The 23,574-nt window shown below is 48.1% G+C and overlaps 1 protein-coding gene across 2 annotated transcripts in view; it reads left to right on the forward strand.

The window, feature by feature from the left end:
* Nucleotides 1-1,575: 1,575 nt before the first annotated feature.
* The window catches only part of Cacna2d3 (calcium voltage-gated channel auxiliary subunit alpha2delta 3), an 835,389-nt gene continuing 813,390 nt past the window's right edge, over nt 1,576-23,574 (forward strand). For both annotated transcript variants that reach the window (XM_041662952.1, XM_041662953.1), the window contains exons 1-2: nt 1,576-2,546; nt 3,210-3,291. In XM_041662952.1, the coding sequence (XP_041518886.1) occupies nt 2,425-2,546; nt 3,210-3,291 (204 nt within the window). In that variant the 5' untranslated portion in view covers nt 1,576-2,424. The remainder of the gene's footprint in view (nt 2,547-3,209; nt 3,292-23,574) is intronic.

A 23,574-nucleotide genomic window follows, 5' to 3' on the forward strand; every position in this document is an offset into this window, starting at 1 on the left:
CCTTTCCCTGGGTTAAGACGCTCTCATTGCTGTAAAACAACCGTGGAGTCTACCAGTCCCAGGTGGAGGTGCACCATGACTTAATCACCAAACATGGTCACGACTTTGGTGCCCTCAGGTAACTACAGTTAATGGCACAAGATAATCAGGGCATACCATGTACGTTTCTGTCGTATATACTATTGTGGATCTTCTACCCAAGTGTCTAGTTACATATTTCTTAGTATTGCTTTTCGAGAAAGGTCTGGTCCTTCTGGGTGTATACATCCCAGGAGGGCAGATTGCCTGGATGGCTCACCGCCCCCAACCCCAGCATGTCCTACTGTGCCCATCTAGTCCAAGATGTTAGACCTCTACTGACTGGATAAATGACAGTAGGAAAGGCTTTTAGCATACAGCCACAATAGAGGGGGCAATGACACCTTATGAATCAGGGCTAGTACGTGCCCACGCATCCAGTCATTCAAGCATCCATTTAGAAAACTATCGCGTTCTGGCAAGAAAATTAATTTTATCTCAGCCCCCAGTCCGAGTGTCAAAGCCCATACAGACCACTTGCCCTGGGGTCAGGCTGCGCTTGGTTCTGTTTGGGAAAGGCTGACACGTTTTTCATAGGCGGGAGGTGTGCACAGAAGCGGAGAACTCATTATAACCAGTTAGTCATCCATAGAGACACTGCCCGTGGGCGGGGTGCACTTGGCGCTCTCCTGGTGGGCCTGTTCCTGATGTTGTTTCCCTGGGTAGGTGTATAACTGGCCTTTCGCCCACCGGAGCTGGGGTCTGCCAATACCCGGAAAAAGGCCAGGTAAAAGCCCCTCACAGCCAACTCAGTAATAAAAACATCCGCTTCCAAGATAACTTTTCCGGAGACTGCTGTGCAGGATATTTGCCCGATACCACCCAGTGGAAGCCAGAGTCCACCTTCTCTCGGTTCCCTGCTTCCCAAGGGTGCGGGAAGACAGGGAAAAATGTATAAAGTCCTGGAGGCAGAAAAACATGCACATAAGGAGAACCCAGGCAGCTGGAGCACTAGGAGACAAGGGGAGATCAGGAGCTTACAGCCGGCCACGGTTACCAGAGTTGCGCTCGCCAGGCTAGGATGACTCAGCCTCACTCTGGTCTTTACCGCCTGCCCGCGCGAGGGCTCCACAAAGTTCCCAGCCACACCCTAGAGCTTGTAGGAGGACGGGGAACGAGGCTTTTCCAAGGGTGGGAGCCGCGACGAAAGGGGAGACCTGGGGTTTCCCCTGTGGCCATCCAGAATGCGCTTTGCCTGAGCTCAGCTGCCTCCTCCCTGGCTGGGGCTGGTGTGGGGAGACTCCGGGTTCGGAGCAGTCTTTCCCACCGCCACCACCCCCAGAATGAAGGGTGTTTGCCGGTTAGGATGGTTATGTTTCCTCCCTCTCCCGCCCCGACATCCCTGTTCCCGGGTGCACAGCGTAGCGCTGCGCACCCCGGGCCTGCCTCAGTACGCTCTAAGCACCCAGGCTTGTGGTCCCGAGCGCTAGAGGTGGCTGTGCGGCCACCCGATGCCCAAGCCCAGCACTCACGCGCCCGCCCCGAGACTGCAGCGCCACCCTCCGCTCTTTCCACTAGTCACCGCGGCCCTGGAGTACTGACTGGCGGCCACGCCGCGGTGCACTCCCCAGACCCCGACCCCGGTGTCCCATCCCCATCCCGCTCTCCACTGCAGTCCTAGCGGGTCCGCCGCCGACGCCGCCTGCGGTCCCCTTCCTGACTACTGCCCCTTTCCCGGGAAGCGCGAAGGGCGTGGGGAGGGGGCCGCGCCACTTCTAGGCTCCGCAGTCCTCCACCCCGCCGCCCCGACCCTCCCGGGGGACTCCCGACCAGAGCAACCACTGGCAAAGTGTGGAGCAGCAAGGCCCTCGGGCTCGCTCCCGAGCCCCCACCCTCACTCCGCTCCAGTCGCCGAGGCCTGGGGACCGTCCGGGGCCACCCCAGAGTCGCGCCGGTGGTGGCTGACTGCGGAGTTGTAAAGAACTCAGCGGCCGCAGTGGGTCGGACCGGGCAAGGCACGAGCCGCGGCGGCCAAGGACACTGGAGTTTGCCAGTCACCGCCCGCGAGGTGCCTCCCGCCCTCCCGCCGCGGCTCGCCGGACTCCCCGGGGCCGCTGAGGCGGGGCCGGGCAGCCGCCGCGGCAAGAGGCGCGTCTCGCTCCCTCCTCCCGCGCCCGCCTCCTCCCCAGCGCTCTCTCCCGCCTTCTCCCCGCCTTCTTCTCCCCCTCACCCCCCGCTCCTTTTTTCCCTGCTCCCCAAGTGAGCCCGGCGCGCGAGAAGCAGGCGGGGCGGCGCGCGGCGAGGCAGGCAGCCCAGCGCGCTCGCCCACCGCCCGCCCGGCGCAGCTCTTCGCTGCCGCTCTTGTCGCCGCCGCCGCTGCCGCCGGCGTGTCGGAAGGAGCCCAGGATGGCCCGGCTGGGCTCGCAGCGCTGCGCGTCCCGGGGGGCCTCGGCGCTCCTAGCCGCGGCGCTTTTCTACGCGGTGCTGGGGGATGTGGTGCGCTCTGAGCAGCAGATCCCGCTCTCCGTGTAAGTGCCTGGTGCTGGGACTCCCCGGGAGGGGCTGCCGGCGCCCGAGAGACCCGGGGCGCCCAAGTTTGGGTGTCTGCAGGTGCCGCTAGGCAGAACCCGCGGTGGGTACGGGCCTCCCCTCTTGCACCTGCCTCTTAGCAAAGGCACCAAACCGCGAGACCACCGGGGTGGGACCTTCTCGCCCCTTCCCTGGGGTTGTAGAGTAAGACCTGGAGAGGTTCACCTAAAGTGACAGCGCTAAGTTTAGAGCCTGTTTACCCACTGCAACTTCGACGGGCCGTTTAATGGTCCCCCTTTCTGTTACCTTGCCATTCCACTTTTCCGGGAAGCGGGGGATGGGTGGATTTCTTCAGAGTAGTATTTGCCAGGTGATGCTCATTTTAGGTGTTTGAGCAACCGGACAATTGTTCCATGAAAGCCCGTGGTCTTTTTGGAGAGCCAGGGAGACTTTACACGTTCTGAACTCCAAGGACCCCCGACCTCCTCCCGCACTAAGCTCTGCAGTTTGGTGCTGGTAGTTTGTAAGAAAGTGCTTTTTCTATCTTTATTTCCATTTTTTTTTAATGTTCTATCTTCCTGCTCCTTCAGCCACAGTCCGGTGTGTGCGTGTGTGACGGTGACACGGTGTTACATTTCTTCCCCTGCCCTTTCTCCCTGTAGGGTGAAGCTGTGGGCCTCCGCTTTTGGTGGGGAGATAAAATCCATCGCTGCCAAGTACTCCGGTTCCCAGCTTCTGCAAAAGGTAAGGTTTCTGTGGCGACAGACAGCGATGATTTTTCTAGCACAGAAAATGGAGGCATATTTAGTTTTTTTCCAAACAAACGTGAGCCCTGGGCTGCATCAGTCATTAAGTAGTGTCTGATCTCCAGGTCTTGGCATTGTACTGTGCAGTGACTTCTCCCTACCAACCGGTTATTTTTAGATGACACTTGATTCTAAACACAAAGAAAAGCAGGATATTCACTCGCACTGTCCTGGCTGCGGCTGGGAAACTGTTTTCATGGCTCTCCTCTCAGTTGTCGGTATTGCTGTCTCAGTGCAAGAGCAGATGCTTCCCTGGCCAAAAGATGCTAACTTCATCCAAGGGGCAGAACCGGGTGCCTGTTTTCTGAGCCTCCTCTTTGCACAGGAGTCGTGGGGTTCCGTGTATCAGAGAGCTACCAGCAGCATTGTTTGTCATCCCTGCGGTTGTACAATCCCATTATTCCCCAATCATCTAGACCCGGGGCTGGGGTGCATTACATCATTACAGATAAGGAGGATGAATGTGGTTATCTTTCCACTCAGCCGCACTGCCGGGTAATAGGCTAGGAGCGCGGTCCACAAACTTAAGACATCGGTTTGCATCTATACCATTCTGTGGCGTAATGAGAATGGAGAATTGATTATTAGGCTTTATCAGAAGCTGCATCAATTTTAATTCAAATAGGCAGCCTGATGCCTAAAATTACACCACGAGATATATGGCCCTCTTTTCTCCTCTCTAAGATAAAGAATGAATGGGTGGGTGGGTGGGGAGTGGGGTGGAGATCAGAGTGGGTGAAGAGAATTTCAAGTTAGCAAATTAAGCAAATAAATCCAGATATTCCCTTGACAATAGAAAACAAGATTGGCCTTTAGGGGACTATTCTCTGCGAATGGGTATAAAACAGCTTACATTGTTAAGTTAACTTTTAAAGCATTTTAAAATGTGGTTTTTGGGCCAATGTACCATATGTGTTGAGCATGCTGCCTGGTAACCAAGTCCATATTTTATTTATGGCATTCCATTTCAGAGAGTAGCATTTCGGGGCATTAAATGAAACTGTTTGTCACATGAAATTCAAATATTGTAATAAAGTACCACCCAGCAATAGATGGCAAGGTATACCAGCTAGAAAAAAAAATGCCAGGCACTAGCTTCCTTGAAACCGCAGGGAAGATTGTTCACCTTTAGACTGGGAAGAAGTTTGCTGAATTTTAATCAGTTGATAAAACTTGCTGCATTCATATGCCTTTATAGAAGACAGTGACCCTCCGTGTTTAGGAATGGCCTTTCCCCCTGGTCTTCTTTTAACTTGGTTCAGCTTTGCCCGTACTCTGGTTTTTTGCCTGCTTGTCAGATGTTTTATGTGACAAGCTCCGGACTGTGACATAGCCTGTGTATTTTGTCTTTGCTTTGAAAGGAGTGAGCATATTGTGTAACTTTAAGGAACTATTTCCCATCTGCATGTCGTGGTCGATGTAGCAACTCCAAAAGACTCCCCTTTTGGAGTCTTGGTTGTATTTATATAGCTTCTAGCTCACATTTCAGGGAGCACATGAAATACATTTTTTTCCTTCTCTTGAAAGTTAGAAAGCACACCCACTGCACAGAAGTCTATCAGCCCTATTACTGGCCATTGTATAATAGCAAGTCGGAAATGACTGAGACTCTTCGCTCACCTTCTCATCAGCGTAGTTTCTGATCCTGAATTCACTAGCCTTGGCCCGCTTTCCTCAAGTCCACAGCTTGACAATTGTGTGCTGACTTCCAGCTGTTCAAGGCTTTGTTGCCCTTCCTTGGTGCAGCCTGGCCTTTGGTAACCACTTCCAGGGGAAGGTGAAGTCAGGGTTTCAGTTAGGGTCCAGGGTGGGGTATCTGCTCTAGAACTGGGGTTTGTAATCTTTCATAACAGGGTGGTGAAATACCCCAGCTTTGGGGTTGCTGGGCAAGGACTTTCATGAGTGTTTAGAAGGATGTGATAGATGATTTGGGGAGCATTTGGCAGAAATATTTGAGCCATATTGATCTCCCAAATATGACTGTTTTCTTTAAAATGGTGAAGAACATTGGTCTAGAGAGTTCAGCATGAATGGGAAGAGAATCTGAGAGGCTCTGAGTGTGGGAGATGGAACACCCCTGGAAAAGCAAGGATACTGTCATCCTCCTGTTTATTTTCAAGTTTCTTGCCATTTTCATTAGGAATTATTTCTCTAAATCAAAACAGCATGCATCTGTCCATCACTTTACTGTATTTTAACAATTGAGGTACTTTGAAAATGAGTCAGAAAACTCAATTGGAAAATGCATTAACGCCGTCTTAAGGGAAATCACAGGTGACAAAACCGGATTGCATAATAGACCATAATTTTACTTGTGAGGTTTGGACATTTATAGTTTATTCTCAATTTAGAAAAATCACTGTATGCCATAATATGACTTTTTTTTTTGTATTCGTGTAGTTTTCTAACTGGCATCTCGTGTTCTGAATCAAGGCAGCATGTTCATCTTCCTTTTATTTTTTGGTCTAGAGGTTAAACTTTCCAAAGTAATTATGGTGAATATAAATTAAATAAGAATTGGCCATCCACTTTGAGGTGTTTGGAGACTGGGAGATCTGCCATTTTGGCAACATGCTTTGTTAGGTAATGTGGCTTGCAGTGGACTCTCAACACTGCCATGCAACGCTGCCCTTCAGCTCCACCTCACATGGTTCCTGGGGTTGGTGCCCTGGCTTTCCCTGCCATAGGCTAAGATACTACAGCGGGTGACTTATGCAGACTTGCCCCCTTGGCTTCTTGTTTTTGTCTTTGTTAGACATGGGAATGGCACGTTGTTCATTTCACTTGCAGCGAACGATCATTTTTGATCTTATAATGCATGGTGAACCAGGTGTTTCTTTAAGGTTGTGTGTTTTCACTGTGGAGGGGAAGCTGGTGAGGGGGCAGTGGCTCCCCAGCAGTTCAGTGGTTGTTAGAGAGCTGCTGAAGGCAGGCGCTGGTGTGCTCCTGTCTTCCTGTCAGCGGCCTCCTCCACTGGCAGATACTGCAGGCGTTTCCATTCTCTTCAGCTTTTAATTAACTTCCTATTTGACATATCCACGCCAGCGTTCAACTGCCCCATCTCGCTTCATTTTCCCCAATGTGTGTGCTTTGTTTGGGTTCTATGGGGGAGGTATTGTTTCATCACCTCTCTATTCTGGGATTCAGTGAGAAGTGTTCAGATGGGGGTCTGAGGACCTGCCTGTTAAACACAAAGACACAACACCTTTAACATTTGCAATAAAAGTCATTAAACCCGCTTGATTTTCATCCGCATCTCCTCAGGGAGATCTCCACTGAGGCCGAGTTTCTCATTCTGTTTAGACCTGCATTCCGGGGATGGATGTCCCTGGGAATAATGGGTTTCTGGTGATGTTTTCCAGACTTGTGATGATAAGCACAGGTAATATGTGCTTCTGCCATTAGCATCAACAAAGAGGCCACAGTTACCTAGGACACCTCCTGCAGCACTTGCCACGCCATTCAATTCTTGAAACGCGCAAGCAGGCTTTTGTGTTATCAACTATTTATTGCGATGGGCTTTAATACATAAACTTGACGTCTCTCTCCACAGGACAGAGTCAGCAAAGTTAAAAGGCCGATTCCTTTAGCCATTTTTACAATTAGGACTTTTCATCAATGTGGAAATCAATGGACTTTTAAATAATTAACAAAGAACATTGTGGATTACAAACTGGGGAGAGGGGTGGTTCGTACGAACTGGGGTGTCTGTGCTGTCCTGTCCCCCGAGGAATCACAGCCCTACAGATCATGAAGGGGCTCTGGCTTTAGAATAAAGAGGGGATGCACATTTAGCCTGTGTTGCTGCTGGCTCATTCCCAGCATGACTGCGGACGCGTCGACTTTCTTCTCTTAGATTACCTGTTAAAGTCTCGGCATTTCTGAAATGACAGTTCCTGTCTCTCTGGTTAATGGCTGGTCTCATTAGCCCTGCCACCAAGATACGCATTCACTAGGCGTTTGTGCTCAATGCCCACATGGTCACTTGCTAAGTTTTTGTACGGACCTCTTCGGTTTAATGTTTTTCTTTATTTCTGCTCCTTAAGATTTCTTCTCTGTCAGAAATACCCTGCTTTCTTTCTTTGACTAGGAACTGGCTGCGGCCTGCGTTACTAAGATTTGCATATGGTTATTAAAATTAAGGGAGGGGCTGAAAACATGAAGGAAATTCTCATTGGAGGCGAACGAACTTCAGGTTTCCATTCTGTTGAAGTTATGAGTTTTGATCCATGAGCATGATGATTTCTTTCTGGTATTAAAAAAAATAACTACATTTATTTTAATGCCAGTTTGATTTTAGGCAGACGCGTGAATGTCAAACTGTCTACCACCAGTTATGAAATGACTCGGGCATGGGACAGCACAGTTAGTGTTTCCAGTTTTTGATGAAGGCCTCACCGTGCTGTAGGATCAACAGAAGCATAAGACCCGTGGAGTCGTTGTCCCTGTGCACTTAAGGCCACTGCTATTATGCTCATTTGAAGCTCATATCCATGGGGGAACAGATTTGGGGTCTCAGACTTTGGTTTTGATTGATCTCCATTGGTGTATGGGGCCCCCACATAAGGCAGCCAATAAATGAGTGAGTGTGCTGAGCTTGCTAAAATGAATGCACATCTCATGTGAACAGTCCTTTGTCTCAGGGCTGTCATTAATCCAGATTTGCCATCATCGAAGCCAGCAAGCGGGCCTGTTTTTATCCACACACACATGGTCTGTCAGGGTCGCCCACCTTCACTAACAGCAGCACCAGAGGAAACGGCTCTGGAGCCGAGACTTTAGGGTCCCCGAGGCGTGGAATGTTAATGGTGTAAGATGCTTAAGATGCTGTGATCTGACGGACAGGTTTCCTTGTGTCTGAGACCATGGAAATTAAGTGTTTGCTATAAAGCGTCAGTCTACGAATTACTCTGTGAGACTTTACCTTTGTTTAATGCCATTTTTATAGATGAAGACTTAATGGCCCATATTTCACCTCAAATGACGGCAGTGAACTCTTGAGTACTGTCCACAGAGAGAGATGTTCCTGAACCCTGGTAGACATGATGACCCTAGTAGGACCTTCTCTGTCCTCCCCAGTCCGTTAAACAGACTGTACCCTTTCCTTCAAAGGAAGAAGAGAGGCAGTGAGGAAGAGGAGCAGCTGCATGGCTGGGCAGGAAGAGGAGCAGCTGTATGGCTGGGCCTCCCCTGCATGGCTAGCCATCAGCAGACTGTCTGAGATAGAATCACACCATCCTTTCTGCCCTCAGTGCTGTGGGTGCTTGTGGAGCTGATGTGTGGTGGGGTAGTCTGCACACCGAGCCAGCAGGAAATTATTGTACAAATCAACTCTGAAGAACATAGAGTGTTTCTGAACCATGACAGGTTTTTGTTTGCTTTGAGAGGCACTTATGGGGTAGTTGCTGGGCCATTGAAACACAGTGTTGCGTTTGTAATTTGTATTAAATGTGTAGCTTACATAGCGTCTCAGTTTCCTCAGATCAGGAGTATGAAAACAACTCAGAAACTAAATTGTGTGTTTCAAGGCCACATTGGAAAGGAAAACATTACCCCTTGACAAGGAATGGATGGCCGTGGCTTTCCTTTGTCTACCTCAAAGCATTTATCTTGACACCTGTTATTGGAAGATGGTACCCTCTCAAGGTTAGAAGAGCTGTTATGTATGTAAATGACCTGGACTGGGAAGTTTAGCGGAGCTATAGATGCTCTGGGTTCATGGTTATGCATTTGAGGGTGAGCAGCTGCTAGTCGGTTTAGGAGGTTGCAACCGTCATTACCACAGCACTTACTAAGCTTGTGCCCGCATCTGCATCTATGCCAGTGAAGTAGACGCTGCTCACTACAGAGTGTACCTGATACCGCCTGCAGGTGGAGAGGACCTCAGCATCTTGGGTTGCTAGAAAGGCTCACCGAACAGAAAACCAGGATGCTGGTATAGTAAATGCGGTTCTTCGGCCATGGAATTGGCTAACATGGAGGATGGCGTATGCATCTGGGATGTGAAGAACTGCAACGAACAGGAACAGCTGCATAATTTTCAGGGCCATAGCAAAATACAGAAAGCAGAATGTTAAACCAAGTCTGGGGTCCGCTGATCCTTGGCTAAGCCCTGTGTGGGACAAGATGTCTTCATTTCAGCTGGCTGGTTTTCTTCCCATCCTTTGTTATGGAGACCCTGGAGTATTTGCAGAGATACAGGGCCCTAGAGATATGCTGTTAAAAGAAAGGCCGCCAGTCTAGGGGTTTTGTCTGCTTATCTTCTCTGTCTTTTCTTGAGTAGCCTTGGGCATCTCACTTAATCTACTAGGAGAAGCAGGGAGCAGGGGACATTCACTCAGCAGTCTCTCTGTTCCAGGTGTTGCAATAATCACTTTAGGGCCATTCCATTAAACCCTTCCAACAAGTACAGTACTGGGGAGACAGAGGCAGGAGGATTGTGAGTTTGAGGCCAGTCTGGTTTTAACAAAGCCCTGTCTTACCATCAAGGACAGCCCTCTCATTAAGCTAATAGGACATGGGTTACTGTTCAGCCCATTCCCAGATCACCAGCTGAAACTTGCCAAAGGTTAAGCAGCCAAGTGGCTGAGGTAGGCATCTGGGGTCTGCACGTCTGGCCACATACTTGATGTGATCTTTTAAAACCCAAGTTGCTCTTTGTTGGAAAAAAAGTTAATAATACCTGAATTGCTCAAGCAGGGGGTGCTTGGGAGATGAAATGAGGTAACATCTGGGAAATTACTTCAAAAATAATTAAAGCCAGGATAACAGCTTGGAGGACAGTCTTGGAGTCATAAGAACTTAGATTTGAGTTCCTTATCTCCTTTTCCTATCTGGGTCACCTTGTGTTATAACACTTTCAAACCTATACCTTAAACGGGATAAATGGGAAAGGAGGCCAATACAGCCCATGGAATCAAATATGCAAAGTGTTTAGTCCAATGCCTGGCACATCAAAAGCTCCTGGCAATGACTCCTTGTGGCATTATGGGTTACATCATGCATATGCAAGCTCTGCAGGTCATCTTTGCTGAACCCCCACGGGGCCCCTTCTTTTAAATACCTGTGGGTTCTTTAGTGAATAGGTGCATGGGTTAGTAACCCAGGCCCTTGTAAGAAGGCTGTCCACCTGGTAGCTGATCGGGAACCAAGTGCTATAGAGCAGATGTAGCTGCTACAGTACAGTTCCTGTCAGGATGAATGTCACGTGTATATACCCAGGCTAGCTCTCTTCTTCCATGGTCCGTCTGCTGCCTTCCTTACCTTCCTTCCTGGGCAGTGGGTCAGGCTGAGAAAGTGGCTGCTTGTACCCCACAGCCTCCCCACAGGAGAGGCTCATAAGCCGCAGGAGGACCCCATTGCATGAGCCATTTACCTTGCTATGGTATGTGTGTAGCAGCCAAAGTGGACAGCGCTTAACTCTAGTGTCCTCTTGGACAGCCTGCCAGGCACTTCCTGCTGGGACGATGCTTCCTGCTGGTCTTTGGAAAGTTCAGACTTCTCCCAGGGGCTTCCTACAGATTGTACTGGACACCAACAGTAGGCAAGGAGGGGTGTAGAGAGGCGAAACAGTGTGTGTAGGGATAGCCATCTGTCACCCGCACAGGAGGCAAGGGCACCTGGTGTTCCTTGGCTCTTCCCGCTGGCCCTGTCCTCTCCAGAACTTGCTTGGCAGCCCGGCTGTTGTGTTTTGGCCTTGAGCATCTGCAGTTCTGTGCTGTGTCCTTAAAGAGGTTGAACGAGTACAACTCGCCACCCCACTGGTTACAGCGCCTCGAAGTCTTGGAGGTGGGACTCGCTCTAGTAACTGAGCATCTTTTAAAACAGCTTATGCATAAAGCTGTTGGAAGCAGTGGTGGAGTTAGCAAAGAGTCAGCAATGGAAGAAAATCTTCATTTGGGCCAATTGGCAGAAAGTGCTCCAGAGCCATTTGTGTCTGTGAATGTCACAGAGTTGTAGAGCCTGACTGGTCCCTGGACTTCCGGAAATCCACCAAGGTCCTAATCAGCCCAGGTATACAAGACTATGCTCACTGGGGTAGGGAAGAAGAAAACGGGCTCTTTTGTTGTCTTTGAGTGATTGGTGCGAGCTGAGAACTTCCTGCTGGAGTAGCTGGTGTCCTTTTGTGTCCCCCCACCACACTGAGGTGACCATGTTATCTGCCTCCTTCAGGTCTCTGCCTCCCATGTTGCTCATCCCTCCTGAGCACAGCTGGAGTCACATCTGTGGGGTCCCGAGGACAGGGAGAGCTTGTGGACTGGAACTGTTCTTGCTGTTTAGGCCATTCATCTCTGCTCAACCCTCTACGGTTGTCTAGTGTGTGTGATTTATTTTCCTAAAATTTGGGGTCCTGGGTTCAAAAGGAATGAAGGGAACAATTGACTTGTGGAACCACCAAATCTGGATCCAAATCTGGATCCACCCACGCTCACCACATGACTTTGAATTTCCTTTATAATGTTCCCCTTCCTGCCTCCCTTCCTTTTTCCCTCCCTTTCTCCCCCTTCTCCCTCTCTCCTTTACCACTCTTCCCTTTCAATTTTGTTTTTTTTTTGTTTTTTTTTGTTTTTTGTTTTTGTTTTTTTTTTTTTTTTTTTTTTGAGACATGGTCTCACAGCAGCTCAGGCTGTACTGGATTTTCTCTTTCCCCGGTATTCTGAGTGCTGAATGTGAACTCCAGGTGTGCCACCACACTGGGGTAATTTTCTGACAGCTACTAATTCTTGACTCTTAGGAGGGGACGGGTAACTGTATCTGGATTTAGTGAGTTCGGGACAACCAAGAAGCCTTTTGTTTTGTCTTTTTGCTTTTGTACTTGTTTTAGGGGTGAATTATGTTTTGCTAGCATGAACTTGCCCATCCTAGGTCTTGATTTGCATACCATAAAACAGTGCAGCTAGGGATGGAGGATTTTGCTCAGAGACTAAAAATGCTTGCAGAGGGTTGGAGTTGCTTCCCCAACACCCATGTCTGGTATCTTACAGCAGTTTCAGGTTGGGGCTCTGTGTCGGAGTCTTGCCTCCTGGGGCACCCACACACATGTGCTCATACTCACCCCCCCACACTACATTTAAAAAGTGGCAAAATTAATGCAAGTGTCTGTGACATCGGCCTCTGAGGTTGATGGGATTGTGTGACCCCTAGCAAGTGTGAAGATGAACATGTGACCCTGGAAAGCCTTTGTGTTCTTGCTACTCTATCGTGTTTACGGTCTTGCTTCATTGTTAGTGAAGAACAGAAGACAGGCTTGAGATTATTGATAACCCTAAGGCAGCATGTATCATGCGCATTAATGGGCAAAGGCATGGTTACAAAGAGAAGCGTTTATTACATATGCTCAGGCAGTGATATTTTTGTTTTCTTGTCTAAACTCTCCCAGTCTTGTCCTTTGCGTGGTAAAGGTGGGCAGCTGTGGAGTTAAAAGTTGGTTCTTGCTGTGACATTGTGCAGTAATTCTCACCGCCAGGGACAAGTTAAACCTAGAATGTAAGCATATTGCTCTTTGTGCCTGTACTGTCTACAGTCCCTTTCCTGTTGTATTTTGTTGAGGCAGAGGTGGAAAAACATAAAGAACAAGAGATGTGGGAAGTTGTGAATCTACTGGATGCAGGTAGCGTTCGACCACGAGTCATAACAAATGGCTTTGCACTCTGTCTCCCATGGCTTCCTATTATTGGTGGGCTGTCTTTTAGAACAGCATGAATGTGCCATATGCAAACAGTCCAAGGGGCGTAGACTTTTTGTCTCTCCAGAAATAAGTGCAACTCTTTTGGCTTCTAGGACGGTGATGCCGAAGTTTGAATCTTCTTTCTTAGCTTTAGTCCAGGCCCTGGGTGGGGATGCTGCTGACTTTTGGTTTCACAAAGTTGCACACTGATTCAGATGGCATAGTTCAAGCCAGTCAGTAAAAGTCAGCAGATACAGACTTCTGTGTTTGTGTGTAGTTGTCTTTGATAGTTGTGTACTCTTCCCTCCCTCCCTCCCTCCCTTCTCTCTCTTTCTTTATTCTTTCTTTCTCTTTCTTTCTTCTCCCTCCCACTCTCTCTCTTTTCCTTCCTTCCTTCCTTCCTTCCTTCCTTCCTTCCTTCCTTCCCCTCTGTAATACTGGTAATTTAAAAACCTAAAGTTTTGTTCCCAGGTTTAAGTTCTGCCCGATATCAAGAGTCCCGTCACTCTGAAAGAAGATGTAATCCTCTCCACAGATTGTCCCCAGCTCACAGATCTGATGACAACTACAGAGAGTATACATTACCCAGAACAGGAATTTCAGATTTATGGAGCCATAGCTGGATTTTCTGCCTGAGTAGCAAAGCTTTGCATCTTTTCTCTTTCTAGAAATAAATGCCTTAAGACTGATAGGAAATATAGAGTGACTTAGAAAGAAATCAGAGGATTGACTTCCAAATCTGCTCTTAGGCGAAGGGCTTGGTCTTGGGAACAGACATCTGTGCAGAGCTGAGAGTCTCAGTCACCCAATCAGGTTGAGTCCTAGATGGTAGGTGCTTTATAGATTCAGGACCCTTTAGTCAGCTGCGGAACACCACTGACTATCTAGCAAATAGTCTTAGAGGTACCAGCTTCTAGGATAGAGTCTAGGTAGAGGTCCAAGTGCAAAGGTGCACACAGGATGCTCAGAAATAAGTATTTCTCAAGAAGTGTTCACAAACAGTTTGCCGTTGTAGTGCTGTTTCCACCATTATTACAATTCCTGGGGTACACTATTCCACACACTGGGAAACGCGGGCTGTGCAGAGGCCAGTTGGTGTCCAGGTGTCGGGGCATTGTTTGCAGACCTTCTGTTAGCTGCTTGTCTTTGATACCTACCAGGGAGTCTTGGGAGGCAGTGATAATGATAAGATTGCCACCTCATTTGTAGTTTGGGCCTTGTATTTTGTCTATTAAAAGAGAATTACTATTGAGGTCTAATATCTCTGCTAAAGATGCGGAAACAGAGACAGACCATGTAGCTGAACTTAACAGCTAGGCTTTGGCCCTTGGTGACAGAGTCTCAACTCCAGCTGCTAGAGTAGGGTGGGGTGACAGGAGGCTCTGGTTGTTTCCTAGGGCCAGCCATTGGTCCCTTGCTTCGGTTTTTGTATATACTTGGCTCAGAAAGGAGCTTCTTCCCATGCGCCATCCATAGGCCTCTTCTTTTCTGTGGTTCCTCCTTTTGCTGTGGCAGAAAGATGTCATTTGTCTTTTGGTTTCCTCTGAGGGGTCAGCCCTCCCCTCATTAGGTGTGATGTCTGAGAGTCTCATTGGATTTGATGAACTTCCCCTTTGTGTATTATCCAAGGGGACGTTGGATGGTAGCATAGAATAGCCAGTGTGGGCTCGGAGCTCTGGAGCCAGACAGATCTGGCTTTGAAATCCAGCCTGACCTTTCTTAGTTTTGCACTGAGGACATAGGCTCCTTTTCTATGAAATGAAGTCATGGTAGGCTTAAATACAGAGTCACACAATAGTGGTCACATAGAGCTGGGTGCCTGGGAAGTATCTCGTCAGTTTTTGATCCTTGGTTAATAGGTTAATATTATTCTGGTATCATTATTTGTCTCTATTTCCTGGATGTTTGTTGTGTTGCTGCCTGTTTTGGTTTCTTTTTTTTCTTTTCTCTCGGTGAAATCTTTGTTTATTTTATTTTTCCTACAACTGACAGCTACCTTGAAGTCCATGGCCCTTTGACCCTCAGGGTCAGTCTCATTTTGTGTGGGATGAGTCTAGCAAATTCTTCTATGCCTCTGGCAGGCCTGGGGATGAGTGATATCAGGAGTCCCTTGTCTTCTGTGTGGCAGCAGTAGGTATGGTGCAGTGAGCAGGAATTTGATTCCTCCAGGACAACCTTGTTCTTTCTGGCCTGGAAAGGGTCTGCCTTTGGCACCTGGCATAGAACGGCCTTTGGAGCGGGACTCAGCATTTTTCCTATGGCATTCACCACTGTTCAGATAAACAGAAGAAGTAATAGCTTGCCCAGCCCCTTTCTTGTCCTTGCAGACTAATGATGCATTGAATGCTGCTGGCCACAGGCAAAGGATGAAGGACTCTGCCCCTTTCTCTGCTTATTGTCCAATGCCCAGTTTCTGAGCTCCATTGTCAGGCTGTTGGATGTCACAAAATTTGGGGACCGATCTGGGGACAGTATTTGGCTCTGAAGCTTTGTGGGTAGGTCCTTCACCCCTAGCCCTCTGAGTGCCAGCAGGCACTGATGGCTAGAGAACAAAGTTCACCATCTCCACTTGTTCCAGCCACATGAACCCCTCCTTGCCTCTGGGGAGCATCCCTGCCCATCTGCATCAGTATCCGCAGCTCAAGGAGTCTCTTTTGGAAGCATCCAGCCGTGCTGAGGGGTCCCAGCGCCTCTGCAGTGCAGGGTCTGGCAGCTGCAGCAGGAGCACCGCAGTGCCGGGCGGGTGCACGAGGAGCACCAAGCGAGACTGATGGGGCCGCAGCAGCCGCCACCATCAACCTGGGGGAGGCGACTCCGGCAAAGGCAATTAGGAAGCCGCTGCAGCTAATTCCATAAAGTGCTCGATGCCACATTCCCAGTGACATTAGGGAGAAATGTGAATTTTAATTTCTCTCCCCTTCACCTTCACAGGGCAGCAAACTTGGCCTTTTTATTTATTTATTTTTCTGAAGGTCCTTCTTTCTTCAACTTGTGTGTGGAACACGACCTGGACTTCTTAGGGAGGGGTTCCCTTTAATCTCTGTGTTGTCTGTTGTTTACATTATGCCCCTAGATTCCTTAGTTGTGTGTTGCAGGGTGTCTGGAGGTATACTCTGCAGCTTCCGACACATGCAGACTAAACAGAGCCCAGCTTCCAGGTTCACAGAGGATTGCACGCAGTTAGCAAGGGCTGGTCCTAGCGCCTTTATGCAAGGAGAGAACCTTGGGAGGAAGAGCCCTGGAGCCACCTTGAGCTATTTTTATTGACACGTGTTTCCTGCAGATTCAATTATTGTCTGTGATTCCAACACATTTGAGAACCCTCACTAAGGGCAGACCTTCTGAAGCACTGCAAGCATTAGCCCCGAAAGACACAGGCATTTGGATTTGGTGGGAGGCAGATTTTCTAAAAACAAATTTCTATCCAGCCTCTACTTCCCAGGTATCAGACCTGACCGGGTGTTGTGTGCAGAGACTTTGGGGAGGGCTCTTCTATCCGGATTCTCTCAGACACGGGACTTCTCTGTGGAGACCTTGGTCTCTGAGCACTCACGGGTCAGTGGCCAGGAGGATCAGATGCTCATATTTTACCTTCCAGCTGAGCCTTGCCTGTTCACTGAGAAGGAAGGGAGGAGACTTTGGAGTGGTGACATGTGTCAGGAGCTAGCCCTTCTAGCCGTGAGTGCACAGGAGTTGAAAAAGACCCTGAGCCTCAGCGGAAAAACAGGAATGGTCCTCACATAGAAGCTGGGTCCTGACTGCCAAACCTGTGCCCTTGCCCAGATGTCAGGACACCTAGGCTATGATGGGAAGAAGGGAAGGACTCTTTGGCTCGTCCATAGACTTTGTGGGTGACATGGAGAGGTAGTCGTCCTGAGCCCTGACAGGCCCTTCCAAGCACCCTGGATGGCCTTTACTGGAAACCAACTTCATTTGCTTTTGCAAAATAAGATACTTGCAACCTATTCTCATGGAAGTTACATTTTTTTTTTCCTTTTTGAGACAGGGCTTCTCTGTGTAACTCTGGCTGTCCTGGAACTCACTCTGTAGACCAGGCTGGCCTTGAACTCACAGGGATTCACCTGCCTCTGCCTATGGAGTGCTGGGATTAAAGGTGTGCTGCACCACCACCCAGCTTAGTTAAGTCACATTTATTATTCATACCAGCGTTTTACCTGGAAAGATTGTTCCCTAGTGAATCTCTAGCAGCCAGTTTTGCCTCATTGGTCACCAGGAGAATTTTCAGTAATAAGTGAGGTTGGGAGGAGAGAGCATTTTCCCCAAATGTTGACTCAGCATTCAAAGCTCATCCTGAAAGCCAAGGCTTCCACCTTCTCCTTGCTTTCAAGCCAAGTCAGATGGGCTAAACCACCATGATTTGGGCAGATCTGTAGCTGTCTTCATAGGCTCACATACATACATTTGCTTTTGATGAAGAGCTGGAAATGATTCCTTCCTTCCTGCATCCACAAACATCCACTGAGCACCCAATGAGACTTGCAGAGCTGGGGTGGGCTGCTGGGATCCCTCTACTGCTGGGGCCACCTTTCAGGTTCTCAGCCTGAATGCTTTGGTGACAGTACACTGCTCGTATTCCCCAAATGCATCTGGTCGTGTCACACCTCCGTGGCTCTGACTATGCCATGCCCCCACTTCACTGCTGACCTTACTGCCCCTGTCTGGCTGCTCAGCCCCGTCTTGCAGGATCTGGTTGTTGTTGGATGTAGTGTGTCACGTGGGATCTTGTTAAAATGCATTGTTTCAAGGTCTTACACTAAGATATTCTGATACAGTAAACACAGTCAGGACCCGGGGATCTGCACACAGCACTGCCTCAGGGATTTGGTAGACCTTGGACCATGATTTGAGAAACGCGATGTACATTTGATGCCGGGAAGACTCTGGCTTCCCCTAAGAGAACCCTTTCCCTTCTCTCTGGCCTGTGCCATGTTCGATTGCTGACTTATCTCTGTGTGTGGAGTCTGCGCTGGGCTAGAGGCTATGGCCACTCTATTCCAGAATGGGAGGAACTCCAGGCTGGCACAGGGATTTGTCCTTTCTCAGAATGGATGGCACAAATAGAGGCATTCCTCTGCAGTAGAAATGCAGACTTTGAAACAAGCCATTTCATCTCCTGAGTCTGAAGGCAGCCAGGTGAACCGCTGATTGTTGAAGCGGTTTATTTCGAAATCACCGAGTGCGGTTGAAGTAGCCACTCTCCAATTTGTGGGATGGAGAGAAATTTGTTGACCTATCGCTGATGGCATTTCTGCTTCCCAAATAGGTTACAGGGACCTGTGGTTTCCAGCCCTTTAACAGAAAATTGTTTGGTGAGCATCGGCAGGAAAGGTGCCATCTGCTTTCAATAAAAGGTTTCTCCTCATCCTTGTGCAAGGATCGCTCCCTCGGGGGCCTTATGGGTACAGAACTGCAGTTCCCCAAGGCAGTGCCTTTTAAGCTCTTAAAATCAGCCATGTGCCCAGGAAGTAAGGCACAGCAACTTGCTCCTCAGGACAGCCTCAGAAGTGAAACTCACTTGCCAACTGTCGTCTACTCTTAGTCTCTGGAATATAGTTTGCTATTGTCACTGTTATTGTTGTTATTATTATTGAGATAGGACCTCCCTCTATAGGCCGAAACTTGCCCTGAACTCTCAGTCCCCAACCTTCTGGGTGCTGTGATTGTCAATACTCACAACCGTGACGGAGGAGTCTAGCATCGTGTTTTGTGTTCTGTTCTGTTTTATTCTACTCAACTTGCTTCTGTTCTGATGTGTTCCAGTGCTCTACCCCTATTCTGCCCAGACCACCTCGAAAGGTCAATGGTGCCCAATAAGTTGATTTTGTGACTCAGTGTATACGAACCATTTATAGATAGCACTTAGAGCACATGTAAAGGATAGGCGAGTTTGGTGCAATTCTAGGACCAAAGCTGAGCATTGTTCAACAACGGCAGCAACAGTGATGGCGAAGCAGACAGTCACAGTGTTTGCACCTGTTTATCTTCCTGATGGTTCTGTGAGTTCGTCCTCTCATAACTGTCTAGAGGGACGTGAGTTCCGGGTGATCCTGTGATGTTGACAGAGTGGTCAAGCTGGCCAGCGATGACACTTATTGCTGCAGGACCATGTGAATGCTGAGGCCTCCTCCTAACTTTTCAGTCTTAATGATGGTGTTTCCTATTCAGCAGAAGCGGCACTGAAGTTTTAGTTCTCTTCTTATGTGCGGGATGGCACTCCCGATGCTCTCAGACAGACTTGTCTACACTACACTCTACACTGGGACAGCTTCTTAAGCCCTGGGCTGCAACCTCACATGAGGGGGTGTAACTGAATTTGGGGTCTGGGAAAATTTGGCAACAGCAAAAGGTTTGTGACCAAGAACACATTCAAAGTCAACACTTAGTCAATGCGAGTTGATTCTGATGGTCCTCTCTTGGGCTGCATGTGTGGTTTCATTTCATCCTTGGTTCCCGACACACAGTGTACATTTTGGTGTGTACATCCACACTGATGGTCCCAGTGAATGCTGTGTGAAACACCTTGGCTCAGTCTGGGGTCGTTCCGTGTCACCACTGCCGTGTTTTTAGTGCACACACCAAGTTTCTGTTCCTACAGAAACCTAACAGTTTAATTAGGGAAAACCAGACCTTTACTATTTTCTGATCATGACCCCCTGATCATAACCTTACTATGCATAGTATTTCTGCTTCCTTAAACTTCGATTTTTTTTTTTTTTTGTTTTTCGAGACAGAGTTTCTCTGTAGCTTTGGTGTCTGTTCTGGAACTAGCTCTTATAGACCAGGCTGGTCTCGAACTCCCAGAGATTCGCCTGCCTCTGCCTCCCTAGTGCTGGGATTAAAGGCGTGCGCCACCACCGCCCGGCAACTTGAAATTATTTTGTGTTAGAGTGTTTGACTTCAAAAATAAGCTGTTTGAGTTGTGGATGAGTTTCATAAAAGAAATAAATAATTCTATGACTTTTTGGTTTAGGATTAGTGAAAAATTTCTAAAATGGTTGTAAACACACATCTATAATTTTAAGTTGTACAGTTGTGTGATGTAGAATTCTCAGTATTTGTAATTATAAAATGAAACTATCGATCAGAGCTGGGAAATGAGCAAGATGCTGTGTGTCCTGTGTTTGCAGATATTCAACCAAGATTTAATTTTTATGTAAAAATAAACAAGCATGTCTATCTTAAGTAAATGGTAAAATTGTATGTATAGCAAATAATTGTTTTAAAAGTAAATTTCCTTATGATTTGTTCCCAGTGACTGATTTGTATAGCTGTTTTATGTCGCTGGGATGCCTTGGTCTGGAGTGGACTGTGTCAATGAGTTGTTAACATAGTGTTAGGTATACTAAATACTTTCAACTTACAGCATGTCTCTTGGGTACCACTCTATCAGAAGTGGAGAAGAACCTATATTTTTAGCCATTTGCTTTCCCTCATTGCTGTTAGTCACCTTAGTGGGTTCCAAGCTCTGTAATGTGGTAGGCCCAGTCAGGGGCAATATGGAGACTAGAATGTTTCCAAATCATTTCCAATGACTGGAAACAATGGGGAAGAGTTATTAGAAGATGGGAGGAAGAAAGAAAGAGTAGAGTTTGGGAAGCTCAGACTGGGCAGTGGTCTTAGGAACATGTAGAATGTTGCTTTGAGCTTATGTGATCTACACAGTGATTTGGCCCCGGTATCGTCCTGCCTGTCGCCTCCTCAGAGCATCCGCCACACTCGGGCTTCTTATTTTCCTTATGGGGTAGTTACTGGTTTCCTCATCTTCAGTATCAGCTGTCTTTCTGAAGTCAGGAGCCATGCCTTGCTTTCCTCGGTGTGCCTGGACATGGTAGTGCCTCCTGGCAGGTGATTAGGTGTGGACAGGATTCTTTCAGTTAGCCTTACAAGAAGCCCCTGAATTGTGTATGTTCCATCCTCGTTCTGCGTGTCAGAAGGCAAGATCTTGAAATTAGGAGGGAAGGGACCTCTTGGAGAGCTGCTGCCCGGATGCAAATGTGATAGTTATGTTCACATTTAATTTGCTTGTCTAAAGATTAACTTCATCGTCTACCCTTTCCTGGGAATCTCTTCTTGTCCCTCAGATACTGTTTTCTCCTCCTTTTAGTTGTTTGGCCTGGTGCTGCTAGATGAAATCTCTGTACAGGGGAATGCACATCCCTGGTCTACAGCTCTGAGCCTGAGCACCTGGGCACCTTGATGCTTTTCCTTGGGTCTGCACATGATAGAGCTTGCTGAGAGCTCCGGGCTCCAGAGGGCAGGAGGTCAGACCTTTCTGTCTGGAGGTCATCGAGAGGCCAGTGGGCCATCTTTTATTCCATTCCTCCAAGCATCCACCCTTCCCACTAACATCTTTTGCCTCTCCCCCCTCCACACCTGGCATCAGCAGGAGGAGAAGGTGTGGAGTTGCCTCTGGCTCTGCCTAGCTTTGTTGTCTGGTAGCAGACTCACCAGGGAGGACTTAGCTGAATGGCCAAGCGAGTGTTCGAGCAGTCCCAGCAGGAAGGGAGGCAGAAGTGTTATTCAATTTTAGTAAAGAGTTCTCCATTTCTGTTAACATCCTCCCCCAGGAATCCTTGTACCACAGCCTCGTTCTGTGTGTAAGAATGGAATCATCTTTGAGTGTAAAAGGCAGGAATAAGGGGACTGGAATATTTGACATATGATGAAGTTCTGTGATATTTTAGACAGTGAGTAAATTGGTATTTATATAACCTGGTATATTCATTTCTCCCGATCCACCCTTCCTTGAATGTTGACTTAATAACATGCTTGACTAAATGACGTTAATTGCTTTAAGCTGCCAAATTAAAAAAAAAAACTAGTCTAGATTCAACAAGTATGCTGTATTCACAGCCCAGCTAGAGCTGGGGACAGAGAGCTGTGCTCTGTGTGGCTCGGGAGAGGGGAGATGTGCATCTCAGAAGCCGTGTCTTAGTGGGCCCTTTGCCAGCAATGGAGCAGAAGCAACAGCTTCCTGAGACTAGAAGCTAGTCATAGGTTCAAATCCTGGCTGTACCGTGGGCAGGACGTGGTCCAGAATCATTGCTTAGCTCTCTTTTTAACTCATCTTGAAATGACCTCTAACTCATTGCACTGTTGTGAATGTAAATTAGATCACGAGGACAAGATTTCACTCAGTGTCTGGAAGTCCCAGGAATTCAGCAAATAGCAGCGACCGTTATTCCAGCTTTTATTCTCTCTGAGTCAGTCACATACCTACTGTCCATGGTCACTTGCATTGTTTCGTCCCCAGACTATCTCAAGAATGTCTGGTTGCCAGACAGGACCTTTGTCTAGCTTGGTTATTGCTCTAAAGGTTTTGGCTTTGAACTATCTCAAGAATGTCTGGTTGCCAGACAGGACCTTTGTCTAGCTTGGTTATTGCTCTAAAGGTTTTGGCTTTGATAGCATTCACTGTCCATAAATATTTGTGGGGAACTAATGAACTTGATAGGCTGAGATCAATAAGATCATAAGGGAAAGATAGGTTCTCACCGGGTCCACCCTGTCCTCAACTGTGACTGCTGGCTAGTGTGGGCTCATTAGCTGAACATCTAAGAGAACTGTCCTCCGTTCATAATGTTGCATAGGTGAATTCGTGTGTGTGTGTGTGTGTGTGTGTGTGTGTGCATGTGTTGTGTGTGTGTGTAGGGTATGTGTATGGGGTGTGTGTGTTTGTAGGGTATGTGTATGGGGTGTGTGGGTGTGTAGGGTATGTGTATGGGGTGTGTGGGTGTGTGTGTGGTGTGTGTGTGTGTGTGTGTGTGCATGTGTTGTGTGTGTGTGTAGGGTATGTGTATGGAGTGTGTGTGTGTGTGCGCGCGCGCGCACACGCGTGTGTGCACCAAAAGAAGATGTGTCATATTAGTTACAACTTCACGGTTGTTTAGAAACTAATTTGATCGCGTCTTTTCCTTGGGTGAAATGTTACGCTGGTAACCACTCCTTTTTTTGTTTTTTCTTTCGAGACAGGGTTTCTCTGTAGCTTTGGAGCTTGTCCTGGAACTAGCTCTTTTAGACCAGGCTGGCCTTGAACTCACAGTGATCCGCCTGCCTCTGCCTCCTGAGTGCTAGGAGTAAAAGCATGCACCACCACCGCCTAGCCGGTAACCACTCTTTCTTTGGGGAAAGGCTCCCATATTTGTGATATGACTCTGTGAAGCTGAAGTAATCCATACCTACCAAAGCTCCATATGAGTTTTTTTTTTTTCTGTGATGGGTGATGGGGAAACCATTTCCACGCGTGTGCTCTCTGTGTACAGTTGTGGATAGCCTTAGCTATCCCTGTGAGACCACTGCATCCTCGTTGCTGTGGCTCGTGGCCCTGCACTGTATGTCCTCGTTCTCAGACCCCACTGGCTGGCCGAAGGGAAAGGGGCAGGGTTGGAGCATGAAGAGAAGCATGTCCTCTTTCTCAGACTCCATTGGCTGGCTGAAGGAGGTCAAGGGGCGGGGTTGGAGTATGAAGAGAAGCATGCCCTGTGCACTGTAGAACATCCTTGGGCCCAACCCTCAAACAGTGCAGTATCAATC

This window comes from Microtus oregoni, unplaced genomic scaffold, assembly GCF_018167655.1.
Source record: "Microtus oregoni isolate MIOR12 unplaced genomic scaffold, Mior012 000013F_ref0000133, whole genome shotgun sequence".
Classification (NCBI taxonomy): Eukaryota; Metazoa; Chordata; class Mammalia; order Rodentia; family Cricetidae; genus Microtus; species Microtus oregoni.